The sequence below is a fragment of the Rhamphochromis sp. 'chilingali' genome (genome assembly GCF_963969265.1).
Source record: "Rhamphochromis sp. 'chilingali' genome assembly, chromosome: 2".
In the NCBI taxonomy this organism is placed as follows: Eukaryota; Metazoa; Chordata; class Actinopteri; order Cichliformes; family Cichlidae; genus Rhamphochromis; species Rhamphochromis sp. 'chilingali'.
The window spans coordinates 29,930,284-29,948,527 of NC_137930.1; the positions used below are offsets into that span (position 1 = coordinate 29,930,284).

General features: G+C 38.9%; 1 protein-coding gene across 1 annotated transcript in view; it reads right to left on the bottom strand.

Moving 5' to 3' along the window:
• The window catches only part of palm2akap2 (PALM2 and AKAP2 fusion), an 84,234-nt gene that overhangs the window by 8,807 nt on the left and 57,183 nt on the right, over window positions 1-18,244 (bottom strand). Inside the window, 2 exon segments of the mRNA XM_080876615.1 lie at window positions 644-1,006; window positions 1,118-1,336. Coding sequence (XP_080732741.1) covers window positions 644-1,006; window positions 1,118-1,336 — 582 coding nt within the window.

The following is an 18,244-nucleotide window of genomic DNA, read 5'->3' on the forward strand; positions in this document are numbered from 1 at the left end:
TGGTCTTAGTATGACGCTTTAATATTACTTAGGATCAAAAACAGTGTTTTGAGCCCCTTCTGTTGATAGAATTTCAGGGGATTGCCATTGTTTCTATTTATGTTACCACATATGTCTTTTTGAGCTTTGATGTCATATCATGAGTCACTGACAGTTGCCACACACTTTCAATTTCAAAATTCCTTCCTTCAAGCCTGTATTTCACAATTCAATATGAAGTCTTATGTGGCAGTAAGATTACAGTGATCTCAGTCATGACCTTTCTACTTACGTAGTTTGTACATTAAAAAATGTTTCCAGGTGTTTTATATTTTGTATAGTAATAATGAAGGAACACTGGTCTTTAAGAGTAGGCCTCTGGTATTAAAATAGAGCAACTGAAAGCAAGTACACTTTTTGGATTAAGTACTAATCATTTCATTTTATTTTGTTGTTTTTCGTGTTAGAATGGTTATTTATCATTATAAACAAAAGCATGCTAGTGAATGGGGTAAACCTACCCCAAGTAACTCATCTTTGCTTGTTTTACATCATTTTTGTTTTCATAAGACATGATTTGATAAAACAAACCGTGGTCTCCTGTGGCTGTGTTTCTGAATAGCGTATTTGTTACAGTCTGATACATTATCCAGCAGCCTTTTACCTCCTCTGAGGGACGTCTCCTCGTCACCCTGACCTGCTGCTCCTCTCCAGGGGTGAACAGCTTGGCCGGGCGTTTCTCCTCCTGAAATGCTCGCAGCTCAAACTTTGCCCTGCTGCCCCCAGACTCGTCTCCCTGCGCGTGCCCGTTGGTTTTAACGGCAGACTCGTCCTGGTGGAGAAACGTGGTTTGTTTTTGTCCCTCCACAACGATCGAGTGGTGATTGACAGGGGAGGAGGGTGACACACACACAGAAGGAGAAGTTCCATCTATGCTGATGGGTTTGGTGTGACGTGACAGAGAGGAGTTCCCATTTGTGGGTGTGTCTGAGGCTGCATCTAACACCTGGTCCAGGTAGCAGATCTCCTGTGGAAACAACAGTCATATTTCAAAATACTGTGACAGAATGTGCCGCCAATTTCAAATAATAAAACAAGAAGTTAAAACCTTTTAGTTAACTTGTTTTGATCTGCATACCTGCACTACCTCACAGTCAGGAGTCTCTACTTTCATTCCAACTGGACTGTGGGCTCTGTTACTGGGACTGCTGAGACAGTCGTGCTGGATCTGCTGGCTCTCCAGTTCCATGGCTGCAGGCCTGTCAGTGATAACGCTGACTGACTCCTGGAAACTGACAGTTTTCAGGGCTCGCTCTCTCGGGACTGAGTCACTGACATCCTCTGCTTGCCATGATTTCTGTCAACAAAGAAACATTGGTGTTTCAGAAGCTCTGCCGGCTGAAGCTGACTGATAGTTGGTTTAATAAAGACAATGTGGACATTTAATAACTTTAGATATTATTTTGAAAGGTCAGCCGCTTCTAACCACTATCATTTAGACACATCAATTCACACATGAATGTTCTTTGGTCTGCATTGCAGCAGAACACTGTGTTCTGACTGGTTCCCACCACTAAGGGGCGACAAAATACACACAGTTGCTCTGTATGACAGAAGACTGCTACAACAGTCAAAGCACTCAGGCGTTCTGTTTGCTATGTCAGCTTTGAAGACATTTCAGGTTGAAGATACACCTTTACACACATTCACTCGTCTTTTCTAGGAGGAGCTGCACTTAAGTGTTTCAGATTAAGCACCAGGCTCAGGGCCATGTTGTCAGTAGCTATTTTGAGAAGAATGAATGCCGTCTAAACACAAAAGATTTTCCTAATGTGGTGCACGTTGGGCCAGTTCCAACTAATTGTCTGACTGATAGACAACTGCTACATATCATGGAATTTAATATGTACGGCACACTATTATAAAAATACACAGGTGACCTCAGGTCAGCTAACACGGCTACATCATACTTATTATACCATGGTTTGAAAGTATGTCACATTATGAAGCACATATCACCAGATAAGGCAAAATGGTGATGTTCTATCATAAGACCTTTTTTTTTTTTTTTTAATATATTATGTTTCATTCTATAAATACACTTTTTAAACTTACATATCACTTGTAGTCATTCAAGGAAGAATGATACAGGCAGTAGCTGAGTCTTGTAAGGTCCATATTGATTGAAGCATTAGTATGCACAGATCAGATCCTCAACCTGGTTTAATGAATCATCCTTCACATTCCAGATAAACCATTAATAAGAAGCTAAATTTACACAGTTCAGCCTCTCTTTTCCTGGACATTACTCTCTAAAAATGTTGGTTTCCTTCTTTACTGCCTTGTAGCCATTATAATTCATCCTTAAGCATGTGCGTATCTCTAACAGGAGCTTAATGAGGAGTTGTTGACCCCTCTTTTTTAATATTTCAGTCTGTGTGAGGGGATTTAATGAGAATAACTTTAGTAAACTAGTCTGCTGATAAATTAACCATTAACCAACAGGTTATTAGAGAGAAAACTAGCTGTCAACTTCACATACGAGTAGAAGTACTAGTAGTACTAGTAGAAAATATGTCACCAGGATTACAAATCTGAAAATGTGGGTGTTTTCAACATTTTGTCAGACATATCAAACACTTCATGAGGTCATCCTGAGCACTGGGATTTTATGAGGATATTTTTCTTTTCTTTTTTTTAAATCATAAACAACAAATAAAGAAAATAGTAATCATTTGACACAGCTCTGCAAAAGTGAGCGGCTTTTTCTTCTCTTCCACCTCAGGCCTCAGACAAACTACCAGACTGTCATATTGTACCATTTGGGAACATTCCTTCTTCTTACTATCCACAGGACGGGGTTTTGGACAATCAGTGGCATAATTCAGCTGGATTTATTGTCAACATGAAAATTAAGCCTGGATCACTTTCTTTTCCTCACGTACCACTCCCTCTTTTTGCTCCCTTTCAGTTTCTTGATCTACACTTCCTCTTCACCGCCCCTTTTGAGCTTTTTCCTTCCTCTCTGCTCTCTGAGATTGCTCAAATGCTGAAACAGTGGCCAGTGAAGTCTCTTGGAGGATTTGACCAGCTCTATTTAAAAAGCTTTGTGAAGGGACAGTTTCCTCTACATTCCCTTCACCTCCCTAGTCATCTTTTCTTTATTTCTCTCTTCCACCTCCCTTTTAATAAAAATGTTGTCTGAGGGCATCTTGGTCATCTCTTTGCTTCCATACTCTCTCTCTTTATCGATCTATTAACACATTCTCTAATGTGCCTCTGTAAAATCTAGTGTAAAATAACAATAGACCTCAAAAAACCAAAACACTGTCTAATGGATTTGTGAGTCTTCAGGGACAGTGTTTTTTTGTCCTAATTACTAACATCAGCATGCTTAAAATGCCAGTTCAATCAGGATTTCAGTGGAAACCCCCCCCCCCCCCCCCCATATGGGTTTAACATACAAATGTTGGCTAATTACGACACAAGACACCTAAAATTAATGGAGATTTACTTTGTTTTGTAGGTTTTAAGGCATCAACATGAATAATATTTTTACTGGAAGATGGGGCTCAAAAAGCAGCTTACAGAATTTATAACAAGCCACCCAATAGTTGGGGGATTTTACCAGAAACCACAAATGTCAGTCTCATACTGGTGCTAAAGGAAAAGGGAGGAGAGCATGGAGTTTATTGACATTTATCCTCTGGGAAATTACTGTCTTTACAAATGTTAACAGAAATCTGCTAATAACTTGTTGTGAGAACAGGTTTGGCAATATATTAACATCTTCCAACCAAAGTTTTAAGCTTTTACATTTAATTAAAACTAAACTAAAAATTAAAACTGTATATGAAAAAAAACTTGACTTTTGATAAAATATAAGACAAAACAAAAAAAACCCTTTGAAAATTAAAGAAAAATATATAGGAAATCTGCTTAGCTTTAGTGTTTGTAAGTTTGGAAAAATTCTATTATCACAGTGTCCCTGATGAAGCTTTGATGGATATGTTTATTGAGACTGTGGATGTCCACAAGACAGTAAGTCAGCTGCTTTGAAAAGGTTGTGTTTTTATAGCAATTCTTGTAATGGTTTCCCTAAATCCTGCCCATCTGTTACACCTTTCATACAATAATAATTTAAAAGGCATAAACCAAAATGAAACCAACAACAACAAAACTGAAACTAAACTTTTCAAACACAAACTAAACTGAAACAAACAAACCAACTAACTTGGAAATGAAAATGAAACTGAACTAAATTAAAAACAAAAAGTAAAAATGACATAAAAAAGAATTCAAAAATACAATTCACAACAAGAGTCACCTCACAGTGCTTTATATTGTAAGAACCTACAGTATTCTGGGAAAAACCCCAACACTCAAGTGACCCCCTGTGAGCAAGCAAGCTGTGGGAAGGAAAAACTCCCTTTTAAGAGGAAGAAACCTCCAGCCGAACCAGGTCCAGACAGGGGCAGCTATCCACTGTGACCGATGGTATGGTTAGAGGAAACAGAAAAGAAAAAGAGAGCATATGGGGACAGGAAATTACACAGGCTAAGGGAGAGAGGAGACCAACATTAATGACATGTTGCAGTGGTGCAGAAACATGTGAGGAGTGAAACGAGGTGAGTGAAGAAGAAATGCTCAGTGCAGCATAACTAGGGGATGGTTCAGAGTCACGTGATCCAGGAGAGCAAGTTCTTAAAAGCAGAGAGTGCCTATTTCTCAAATCCAAACTGGGAGCTGATTCCACAGAAGAGGGGCCTGATACTTGAAGGCTCTGCTTCCAATTCTACTTTTAAAAACTCTAGGAACCCCAAATAAGCCAAGGAAGAATAGCTAATATGTAACTCTTTCTCGTCTCTAGTGCTCTCACTGCAGTTTTGGATTAACTGGGGCCTTTTTAGACAACTTTTAGAACAGCCTGATATTAATGAGTCCAGCCTAGAAGACTTTATTGCATGAACTATGTTTTTCAGCATAACTCTGAGACATGTTTAGAATTTTAGAGATATTTATTTAAGGTTTGCAATGAAGGCTATATCATGATAAAAAAGGACTTCTTCACATGTCACTGAGGTCAAGGTCATGCCATCCCAAGTAAGTATCTGATTTCCAAGATTTGTAGAGTCAAATATAAAGAATAATTATCCAAGCGTATAATAACTCTTCTTCCCAATCCAGCTTCCCGCTGCCTGCCAGAAAAAAAGCATTTCCTCGTGTATTTGTGAAGGTGTATGTATGCAACCCACACAGCACAGTACATAACAACAACCTCACAATACCCAATATCTTAAGCACTATGTCTGCTAATGACAAATGAAAACAATATGTGTGCAACTCTTAACTCTTGCTCAAATCAACGATAAGGAATGAGCCTCCACCTTGTGTTGCAATTCAGCAGCTGGCCTTTAAAGTGAATTCTTTACAGAATCAAATTCTCAAAGAGGGAGATCAGGGAAATAAAAAGTTATGCCAAAGAAACGCATTCATGGACTCAAAAATATTTACTCAATCCTGCAGACAAAAGAAATGTACTGATACAGTGAGCGAGACTGATACAGTCTCTAGAGACATTTGGACAGCTAACAAAAACACCACTTCCAAGAAGCGCTTTAGTTTTGACTAAGACCAATTTTATAATTACTTTCTCTGTACAGTGATTGGTTAAACTATCATAAAACTAATCGCAGGCTGTCTTATTACTTTTACTACAGGCAAGTCTCTAAATTTCACAGACATGATGAAATGACTCAGGGCATGTATTTGGGCAACTATTTTGAAGCTTTACCTGGTTTAATTTAAATTTCATAAAAACTGAACAAATCATAACTCAAATCTAATAAAAACTGCACAAGAAGTTGTTTGACTTTTCCCCCATATTAGTTAAAGACCTTTTTTATAATCCTGGAAGTTATTTTTCTACCACCATTTTTGCTGTTGTGGAATAGATTTCAATTAGTGATTCCCGGAGTGCCGAGTCTTCGACTTATAATGCCTCTGCTACTACTTTATCATTTCAGCAAAAGGAATTCGAGGTTCTTTTTTCCCTTTCTCCATCTCTCATACATTCACACTCTGCCTTCAACAAGTCAAAAGATTTTTCACCCAGTTAATTATATTCGGGATCATGTGAGGACCAGATGTCCCTGCTTTTTACACACACTCATGCCCAGATAAGCTCCTCTGTCTACTTATTTGACCTGCTGCAAATATTACACACATTTATATGTGTGTGTGTGTGTGTGTGTGTGTGTTTTTATGTGCAGGAATGTGTGTGTAGGAGTCCATGTCCAGCAGGCAGGACAGTACAGAGGGGGAGGATATCCTGTTACTGGCCCAGGAAAACAGTACTACAGTACAGGAATGTTTCATATGCAGTGCTATTCTGCTGCACACACACAAAAGGAGTGTGTATGTGACTGTAGCTGTGCATCGGTGCATGCATGCAAGAGTGCGTTCTTTCAAGGGTGTGTATTTGTATAGCAGGTGTGCATGCGTGTATGCGTTTGTGTGTTTCTGACTCCAATAGAGGTGAACTGACATTCCAGGCATAGCTGCCTGTCCTCAAGGCTCAGGCTCTAATACCTGTGATGAAGGACACTGTACACCTTCCCTGTCTGGCTAAAGGAGCAAGCTGTCTGCATGCATCTGTTTGTGAGTGTGAAAAGAAATCATCTGTCTATGGAAAAGAGACACAGCTCATAATGTGCTTGAATGTTTGAAAACTTCAGACATGTGCCCAATAGCTGTTACATTTCCAAAAGCAGTCAAATATACATGAAGGATAAATAGCATTGTTTTGGCTGTAAGAGTAACATGAGTGTAAAACATGATATTAGGAGTCTAAATAGCCCTGCACCCATCTTACTATAACTTATTCAATTACATTGGGTGTATTATGATTTCATATTGGGTGGGAATTCAGTGGAATACAATCTTGACTCTATATGAGTCAGCTAGAGTCGCATGTTCTGCCTCCGTCTCTGCCTGTCTCCAGCTATCACATCTGGAAATGCTTAGGCTCTGGCTGTGATACCCAAAAATCACAAATAGACACACATACTCTGTATCTGAGCACACATACTAAGCTGCATGCTGGAGATGTTGGATGGTGGTAGTGGGGAACACACTCAATAAGATGAGAATTTACCCAAATACATGGACACACACTTCATGACTCACAGGCTGTACACACACACACGCGCACATACACACATTTTCCATAACTTTAATATCACGTCATGGTCTTTCGCTAGAGCACGCAAATCCACCAAAACACATGGCAAACATGAAGTGAAAGTATGATGACGCAGTCACACAACACTCACACTACACTTCTGTGTAACCCAGTACAGCTGGTGTTGTCGTATCTGCTTCCTGACTGAATATGATCCTGAGTGGTAACCAGAGCCTGGTGCTGGTTTAGCCCTGTGTTCTCATACCCAAACACCCTGGATTGGGGACCCAGGCCAAACAGTGCTATTCACCACATCTTCTTTGTTTAATCACTATTCACGCTAGACAATTTGAAATTCCATGGCATAAATCAGTGTTTTAACTAATCCACGATGAGTAATAGGTTGGGAATGACAGCAGCCAGACAGGTGGACTGAGTAAGGGGGATACACAGCTGGGGTTAAACAGCCCAAAGTGCGCAGTTTAACATGACATTCAAACATCTGGACAAGCAAATCAACAGTATTTCAACTTTGGCATACATAACTTACAAAAATCTGTTAGGGTGTGTGCCTTGGATTGGATTTCTCTCCCTCCTCTATCACTTTCCCTTCTTCTCTGTTACAATATTCAAGTTCACAGTTACCTGCTCTAGATGACAATTCACAGGATTTTTCTTTCTTACAAATATATTTGAACATTTTTGAGGAAAACTAAGAAAACGTGAACAGAATATTTTACCATGTCTCTCCCAAATAAAAGTACAATCTAATGAACTAAATAACTAGATGTAAAGAAATGTCATAAAATGAATTTGTCAAACAAAAATTACTAGTTACTACTCACCTAATGGTGTCTTCAAGTACAACTGGATTAATCTATTTTTGAGATATCTGTACTTCCATGGTGTAATGTTTAAAAGCTGCACTGTATAACATCCGTAGATCTTCTTTCCTTAAGCTTTATCCGCTTTCCTATTTAGCTCTGTCCAGCCCTGGCCCGTCTCGTTCCCAATAGTGGGAGTGCCGGACTTTTCCCTAGCCAAGCCTTTTCCTCCTCTTCTTCTCCTCCTTTTCCTCCCCTCCCATCTCTTTTCCTCTCCTCCACAAAGCTTCTCCTTTCTCAATCACATTCCTGCCGGGCTGCAACGGTAAGCTGTGATGTCATGGGCAAACTGTGTGCATGTGTATGTCTTTCCCCGCATGCACGTGCTCATGCACAAAGACCCCTTCTGTGCAAGCCCTCATATAAGCACAGGCAACAAAACATCCATCCTGTGCCTCCTCCCTTCCTGCACAAACTCTCTCTTTCCCCAGTGCATGCTGCTTGCCTACTTTCCCTTTAACCTATAACTCTTGTCGGAATGGAGCTGACAGCGAGAAGCAGGCGATGATGAAGAGATGATGACTGAAGAAAATAGGAGGGGCTGATAAGAGAGTAATGATATTTTCTTCTGTCATCATAGCATAGGACTGTTGACTCAGGCTCATATTAAGGTTAGACTGATTCACTGTCTGTATTCACCTTTTAATAAAATGAATTTAACCATGTCACCTCAAAGTATTTTACTATTAGTGCTTTCAGTAGAGAAATCTAAACCTGCAAGTTAGTGTTCATGTTGTTTGATGGGCTTGTCCCCCTTGTTAAAGATAAAGCACAGGCACAAATGGCAAATACCAGCATTAACTATCTAATTATACGAATCAGTCTTTGTATTCAAGCGTTACTCTAACGCTGTTTGCATGTCTCATTCTGTGTGTTTGCTGGGTCATAGGATCAGGCTCCTAGAAATTAGAGCTGATCTTGGTCACGGTTCACTTTCTCTGCTCACAAACACTACATAAGGACACAGCTGAAGTGGAAAGACTTTTGTCCAGTTTACAAGAGCAATTAGTCCGATTGTGTTAGTGGCTCCTAAAACAAAGGAGGATGGTGCTACAAACAGCTAAATACCAGTAAATGAAGATAAGAAGATTCCCTTTTTTGGCTCCACTGCCACATGGATAGACACAGGAAATCTTTCCTACGTCATACAATGATAGTTTTTTATTTTTCTTAGAAATGTCTTAATTACATGACATTTATATGAATATTTGTGGAAATTGTAGACTTTTTTAAAAAAAAATCTAATTATACTCTAATTAGAATTATGTAATTGTACAATTATCTAATTGTATATTTTGGTTAATTTTTACTTCAATAAGCAGTTTTATCCTTATATATTGTATTTATTTTAATCAGCTATTCCACCCTATGTAAACTATATTCCTCCTTTTTACTGGTAACTTGCGATACTGTACTGAAAAGAAGCGCAGCCAGATGCGATACACCCGAAGAGGCATAAAGTGCACTCACTAATCTTGTTTTCTTTGACTATCAGGAGTGAAATGTCATCTTTCACACCTTTTAATTTTAGTATTAACAAGTATGTTTTTTCAGATCTTATTAAAACTGAAAGAAATCAGTATGAATATGTGGAAAACAGAGGTAAGAGAGGTTATTCTAATCTAAGGGAAAGAAAGCCCAGAAAAAGTTGTACTTGAGCGTGACAGGAGATAGCCTCACTGTGAATTCAGTCCTGACCACAATGAAAAACGACTTAAATCTTAAATTAAATGTGAGCTGTGCCACTCCTGCCCCTTTTAAGTGCCCCTGTTTGAACTGACAAATCAGAAGCCATCAGTGAGTTCCCAGGCTCGAAATAACTCTGGGCCATATGATGAAGGGAAACTGGTCACAGAAAAGTGGGACACTAACCCAATTATCGCATATGCACCGGGGAGATTAATTTCAGGGAGGGGTGTAATGAACAAAGAAACTTGTGATGGTCATTTGTGTATGCCAGTGCTAGTAATTTAGTGATAAGCTAATTTCTGCAAACTTAGTACTGGATGTATTAGAGGAACCGTGAAAGATGAGAAAACAAAGAGAGTCACAGACTGAGGAACACAGCAGCAGTGTGAGTGATTGTGTAGTCATGTGTGTATTTCTATGTGTGAATCCATGCAACTGGGTCAACACTATTGATGCCCGGAGCAATCTTATGTCATGGAAGTAGATCATGATTGATTAAAAACACAGCAAATGACACATTTACTTATTACAGCATGGCAGAAAGACACAGCTCTACCCCCACCACAATACTTATGCATAAAGTTACAAGTAACTTTTTCACATATTGTACCGCCAAAACAACAAACCCCCAAAAAACACAGTGTGAGGTTCCTAATATGTGAAGGGTTAATTTGACAAAGTTCAACATGGGAGCCCAACTGCTGCGAAATCTGGATTCCTTGAGGCAAGTTCTCAATGAGTGACATATTTTTTTACAGGTCACGGGAGACCACAAAGCCTGCAGGCAAGCAGCAACCTCTGGGACTGTAAAATGAAGTCAAGCTTCAAATTGCAGTTATGCCAATGGCTACTTGAAACTGGCTCCAAAACTGAATCAGTCCCCACAGACTGCCATGTTAAAATGCCCAACTAAAGCATATTTGCAGCCAGGAGCAAAATATGTTTTGTTTCTCTATGGATAGTTTAACTCTCAATAACAACAAATTTGCATGCTAACAAAACCTTTGAATCCTAGCTGAATGTTACATTCAATGTATAGTCATAATTCATTTAGATCTGCAAACAGTAAGTTTGTATTTTCTGCATTATCCCAGCTAAAATGAACATCAGATTAAAACTCCTTAGTATTGTTAACAATTCTATTTTATATAACAAATAAGGACAGAGCTAGTTTCATAAGTGGTCACCACAGCGATTAGCACTGCATGTTTGAATTGCCAGATTGCCAGATGCCCTTCTTGATGCAACCCTAAAAAGATTTGTGTCTCCTCCCGAGACAAATAAAGGCATAGCTGGAAATTAAAATGCTTCATTCTCCTTTGGAATTTGTAAAAGTATTGCTTTTACACATTTATAGGAAGTTTGAAGAGGGTTAAACCATGAAAATGAACCAATCTATTTTCTAAATGACCTAAAAACAATTTTCATGAAGATTTAGGAAATATTATCTATTTCCAAAAAAAGGCTGGCTTCATAACATCTGGTTGAGGTGAAATGTGTCAGTCATCTATTGTGCAGTCTAACTGATACAATGTCTGTCAAAGCAAATTCTCCAGGCTACAACATCCTATCAAAAGTAGCCCCTTTCAGAGGGGTCCTGGCTAATACTGAGTAAAGTTAGAGTCTGCAATGAAATGTTGCCATCCTTCAATCTCAGAACAGTCCTGCTAAATGAAGACATAAACAACATAAAAGATGGGCGGTGAACACATCAGTCTTCCAAAAGTCAAACAAAACGATCCGGCAAACTAAAGGAAACAACTGATTGGATATAAGCCTATCACTGCTCACAGGGTCATCTCAACAGGAAACCAGGAAGCTGTGGTAAATTGTGTCCATGGAAATGGCACTCAACACAGGAAATACATCCAAAAATACATGCCACCTGCACAAAAACAGACACACAAATGCAGACTACTATCGATGATGTGGTCAGTTGGGTCAACTTAAATAACTCGAAAGACAACAAGCTGATTATCCAATTGTTTTTGTCCAGTTGCTGATTGTTAATGAAATAAATAAATGATTAAAACATGATAATATGTCCAAGTAACACATTTTTGTTGGACAAGTGGACTGTTGTGAAATAAACTGGCTGAAGCAAACCCTCTTAAATAACTACTTTGGTTTTTTCTTTCTTTTCTTGCATAAGCTACTGGTCTTTGTGGCACTAAAAACACAAATGAAGATTAAGCTCAAGAAGCCTCTGTTTTTTCTCAAAAAGGTTGACAGCATTAAAGATGGGGCTGTCATCTAGCTACTGCCTCTGCTCTCTAACAAACAGAGCAAGCAGCACTGTGACAGCCACCTGCTCAGGAAGCTTAAATGTGAAGAAAAGTGTTGGTTTGTTTTAGCACAGTGCCAAAGCTACAGAATAAATAACAAGTTAAAATAAAAGCAGTCAGAATGCAAATAAGCTGCGATAAATTCCATCTATACATCCACCCATTTTCCTCCACTTATCCAATTCAGGTTGCGGTGGGGCTGGAGCCTATCCCAGCTGTCACAGATATAACACGTAAAGACACACTGACGCACACATTTACAACTACAAATTATTTAGAATCACCAATTAACCCAACTGGTGGGAACCTAACCAGAGTACCTGGAGAGAACAGAGGCAGGCACATGGAGAATATGCACACCGACAGGCACCAGCTGGCTGAAACATCATGTCAGTCAACTGCAGGCTGACTGCCTGACAGCATCCAGGCTGCCAGTCATTCATTCGTTCCCGAAAACCTCAGGATGAGCGATTTCGCTGTTGCCAACTTGATGTTTTGAAACAAATTGTGATGAGAGAGACTCAGGTCTGACTGTGAAAATTCTCAACTTGTCAGTCACAAACCAGTGAGCAAAGCCTGGATAATCCTGTACTATGAAACACAGCATGACCAAAATTTATGATATGTTTTATTCAATCTGGCCTAAATAGAGTGACACAAATGTGTTTACAGAGGTTATGTCAGAAAGCTGTTTTCCCAAAGACTCCTGCAGGACTGGAAGGTTTTTGGAGTTACTTTCAATTTCTGGTGGTCAGCAAAAAAAAAATGATGTCTTTCTTAAAACTCATCATTTATTTATTTACGCTATTAATAGAAAATATAAGTCTACCAATATATATTATAAATAAAAGGCTTAGTAAAACTTTGATCTACTCGCCTGTGGGGCCAGTGGGTGGGGGTTACTGTGGATACAGATTGATGGATGTAACAGCTTTCATTTGCAGTCCATGCAACCCCCACATTAAACAATTCACAGCCAAGCAGCACAGCAGAAATAAAGCAGAGCCCATCCTGTTCTATTAGGACTAAAATAACAAGTCTGTCTATTATTTATCTCTACTAAGCTACAGACATAAGCCACAGACATACACACAGAATGACAGCTTATTGCAGCACTGCAAAATAATATTCACCTACCCACTGCCAGAGAGCCTGAAACAACAACCAGACAGAAATCATGTTAAGGTCCCTTTTCAAAGCTTGAGTGGTACACAGAAATGCAATGCATGTCTGGAGTCATATCACTCGTATTCCTTTAAATACCTCTCTTGACACAACTCACACTCAAACCCAGAACCCCCAAGACCCCTTCATGGAGCAACAACAAAGGGCCTGACAGCAGATTCAGTGAGATTTTCCAGGCTGAATACTAATGCTACACACGCACATACAAACACACACACACACTTTCATGCTCACCGATGAGGGCTCTTAAGCAGAAAGGTCTGTAGTCAGAGAGTGTGACCAGTCGTTTACACAGGCTCTCCAAGCATAGAACAGACAGCCAGATTAACACTCACAGCACAAGCACAGAGCTAACTGGAAGAAAAAGCAGTCTGAACACAGTAACACTAGACAGCTGTCCCAATATTACTAACAGTATGTCTTTAAAGACCATGACTCCATTGCTTTAATATAGATCTCTGTGTGTTTAATAATATTTCATACTGTGAAAGCAAAACAAACAGTATTGGGCTACTTGCCCAGTGAACTGGTGCAATATGCACAGTATGTATTATGTGGCAGTAGAGGTACAGTGAGTCAGTTGCTGGTGTAGAATATTTTCAAAACCCCTTTTTTAAAGTCAGGTCATGTTGATTACCCTAAACAGCAACAGTGTCAACAAAACCTATCACAGGATTCCCAGGAGAGATTTAAAAGAAACAATTAGGAATAATGGGCTGGTGCCCAGCCATGCAGATTTGGGGTTCCACCAAAATGAAAAACCTGTGACAAAAGTATTTTAACCACAGCTTTATTATTATTATTTTTGAAATTTACCCTGTCAAATGACCTAACCAAGACAACAAAAACTATCTGCTTAATTTTATATATATAGTCAACCCCAAAGGCCCATTTTGAGCCAGGAAAACCATGAATACCCTACAAAACTTTTTTTTTTAACAAAACAGTCAAGGACCAACTTTAAAAACAGAATATGTGCATAAAAGTTAAATCAAGCATTACCACAGCATCACCCGAAAAAGTCATTAATCATATGACACAAATTGCAGATTAAATTAATGTAGGCACTAATTTCTGCCAGCAGGAACCGAGACACAGACATGAAATTAGGTGTAATAGGTTAATTTGATTAGTAACCAATCAGTAAAATGGACCAGACATCTTAAACTAGAGTTAATATATATATATGACATTAGGAAGATATACCCAGTGTGTGATCGTATGTATTTATCTGTTTTTAATAGTGAGACCCATGTAATATATATTTTCATAGTTTACTGTGGAACAGTTTACTGCTGAGCTCCACTACTGTGTATTGTTCACGGATAGCCTCCTCCTCCACTGGTTATGTAACAGTCCAGCTCTCCCCTGCTGTTAATCCAGCAGGCCGCAGTGTGTGCAGTCAATTATCATTCCCTTTGTTTCATCACATTGCACACATCCATAAAGTGAACACAAAATTTGTTGGACAATGACAAACCGTTTGTTATAGAATAAGTAACCTCCAAGATACACTGGGCAGACAAATATAGACTGTATAGTATCAGATCATGAGAATGAAAACCTACAGGTTAGATGAGAAATATAAAGTAAGAACAGACACGAAGGAGCAAACCTTCACTTGAGCCGGAGACACATGGATGGCTGAGATTGATTGTTTCGAGGATGTGGTTTTGCACATGTGTGTGTGAAGAAAAAGCCACCAAGCATATAATTCTAATCCTTTCCCAGCGTGATTTAGCCCACCTTACCATTTTGTCCCAAAGTACCCTTGGTGCAGAGACCACACAGCGAAGCTAACAGGCAAATGGGCAAAGGTTTGCAATAAAATTAAGATATGTGGTCAGAGAAGCTAGCGTGCCAATTTTTTTGTGGATTTTATGCAGAGTCAAAAGAAGCCATTAGGAAGTGGTGTACAATAAAAGCAACGTGGCTTTTAGCAGTTCAACCACAAATTGCTGGATCGGTTGCTGAATTAAAATTTGTTTCCCATCAAGATATAAATCACAGATGCGTGCCGTTGCTTTTGTTGCCAGTTTTTAATGCAAGACTACAGTCAATCAGTCAGCAACTAATCAAATTAGCACAGCTATGAGTGTCACATGTTTGACATCAATGGAGGCTAAAGATTAGATCAACACATCAGTTCAAATTTAGCATTGTTTGGGTCAAAGAGTAAAGAAAGACTTACAGCACCACACACACAAAAAGACTGTTTGATAAACAAAGCTAGGTTTTTAGTTGGCTTCATGACGGCATCACTAAAACTGTCCTAAAAACAGACAAAATGAACGTTTGATGATTAAGTGACCATCCAGTAAATAGTAAGAGCCTCCAAACAAAGCTGGTGTCAATACTAAAACTATAAAGCTACAATAAATTATGTAACGACACTAGATCAATAGAAATTTATCTAGATTTGAGTCTAACCTCATCATCCATCATCAGTGCACGCTTCCTCTGTGTGAGTTGATCAATTTAGATAAAGCATTCCCATCTCTATACTTATATGTCACATACCCATAGCCGCCCAGCGAAAGTAGCACATGCAGGTTTGTTCCTAACCATGAGACAGAGCATAATAACACTGCTGTCCTAAGAGAGTGAACGGTTTCCTGCTGTTAGCTTATAGCATTAACTACTTCTGCTCTGCCTCACACTGGGAAGGAGCAGTGTGTTAATCACCAGTCTATTTCCGGAAGCTACCTCATTAGCCTCAAGTATTTAGAAGGAAGGAGGATTCGCAAAGGACGAAAACAGCAAGTGACAGCAAACATGTCTGAGCCTGACAGTCACTGCGTTATCCATTTAGATTCAGATATTCCATTTATCTGAATACTGTTTTTTCCATCCATGTTGATTTTTGTTTTTTTTTTAAGGAAGAATGCAAACTAAAAGCACTGGGAAGAGAATACGTCAAAATGTAGCAGCACTCATTTAGTTTTTAACATGATTCAAATAATGATATTTATATTAGAGATTATGCACCAGTATGAACTTTTAGGTCCTCAAGAAAAGTTTTTTTTAAAACATTCCAGCACCACACCTGAAAACTAGAGGAGGGAGAGCGTTTACAGTCAGTGCCCTGAGTCCCTAAAATGGTCTGGCCAAGGAAATCAGATGGGTGGAGTCATCTACATCTCAAAACAGACTTTTATAGATAAGCGTTTCCATTTTTGCTAAAGTTTTATTAAATTAAATTAATTTTATTACATTTATTAAATTAAATTTAAACTTTTCAATTCCTGTGAACTTCCTGTAGTTGGTCTCAATGGTTTGTTTTATTTTGTTGTTCCTCTGAAGCACTTTATAAACACAGATTTTAAAATTTGCGATATATCTACAGTGAATTATTATTAATATTATTATGCAGCAAACACAATATAAATTATTCCTGTTTGGTACATGTGTACCACATGTGTGTGTGGAGAAGACCTGGTGGTTTGACAAATGGCAGCTTTGTTTTAGAGCTGTTATGAATTATAGAAAGAAACTGAGCGATGAGTGATAGGAGAGAACAGAAAATTAATGATGTGCAAAACATAAAAATGCACGAGGGGTGAAAGAAACAGCTGACCTCCAAACTCCCTATGTCCCAGTCTAATCAAGCATCTGCAGGAAGTCAAGAACAAGGACATAGAGGGTCCAGGTGTCAGACACCACGGAACATCACCAGAGATCGAGTGTCCATTTCCTGACAAGTCCGATCTAGAGTGGACGGCTGGTGCTAATATTGTGGCTGTTTGCTGTAACACTGCAAAAATGTCTCAGCTGGCTCACTACCAGTACATTCCTGAAATGCGCATCAATGAAATGTTAACCGTAAGTGTCCCGAGTTTTGCTTCCAAATACCATAACCTTGGGTAACCTTTACAGGAAACTCCCTCCAGGACTGTACAACAGAATCAGTCATTACGCACAAACACACACACTCACACATCTCAGAGAGAAATTGTAAAAATTACAGCATCAGCAACTGCGAATCCTGCCCAACTGATTGCAACTCTGCCTGGCTGAACCCAAAGGAAAAATAAGGCGTTCTTGTTGTTAGTAACCAGATGGCTGGACATCAGCTTCTACCTTTCTGGCTCAACTTCACAACACACAGCCTGTAAAATTTAAAGCCTACATGATACCCCAGTCTAAAGCTGAAGTACGATAAGCTTGTAGCCCTGGCAATAGAGGTCAACATCCCTCCTGACTTCCATGCAACACTGATTATTCTTCTGCTTCAGTTTTGAGCCAAACTATCCCATCTACAGGCAATTCAGCTCTCTGTTTCCTGACCATGTCAGTATAAAAGTGTTATGTCTAAGAGCAGTTCTCTTGTGCTGCGTCCTCTGCATTTTTGTAATGCACTTTCATTGTCTATGTTTGTGTGTTGTTGTAAACAGCATTTGTGATAGCAGGTGGCTTGATCTTGCTTTGTGTTAAATGAATGGCTTCTATTGCTCAGTACAACAATACTTGGTGGATGTTGCAGACAATAGCGGGTAGTGGAGTTTGTGTACTGGCAGCCATTACATAGCTGGATTGTATTGTTGTATTTCCTGCATCCCACTAGCTCTCTTCCTCCCTCGAGCACAAATAGCAATACACTGGATGACATTTTTTCTAAGCTGGAATGTGGCAATTCTGGCTTGTTTTAGAAGCTGGATTCAAACTTTCTTTTATTCACTACTGGATATATTAGTGTATTACCTGGCTCCAGACAATTAAAATAATGCAAACAACATTTAATATTTAAATTAAACTGTTTATAACAGCAGTTTAATTTAGTGTTTATCCAACTAAAGAAACACTATTCCCATATTTTAAAAAGTCCAAATCAGAATTTTTTTGTCCTTCATAAAGAAATTTTTCAAAATCCCCTTAATCCTTCCAATGAAATTCACATTAATTGCTTTCACTTAAAGTGAAGCAGTTGCTCCAGTGTGGCGATTTGACTGCAAAATAACACTCAGCAGCCTGGCTTTTATATAGTAATATAACCAGTAGACAACCAGCTAGCAAAAAACTGAGTCAAGTTCCCTACTTAA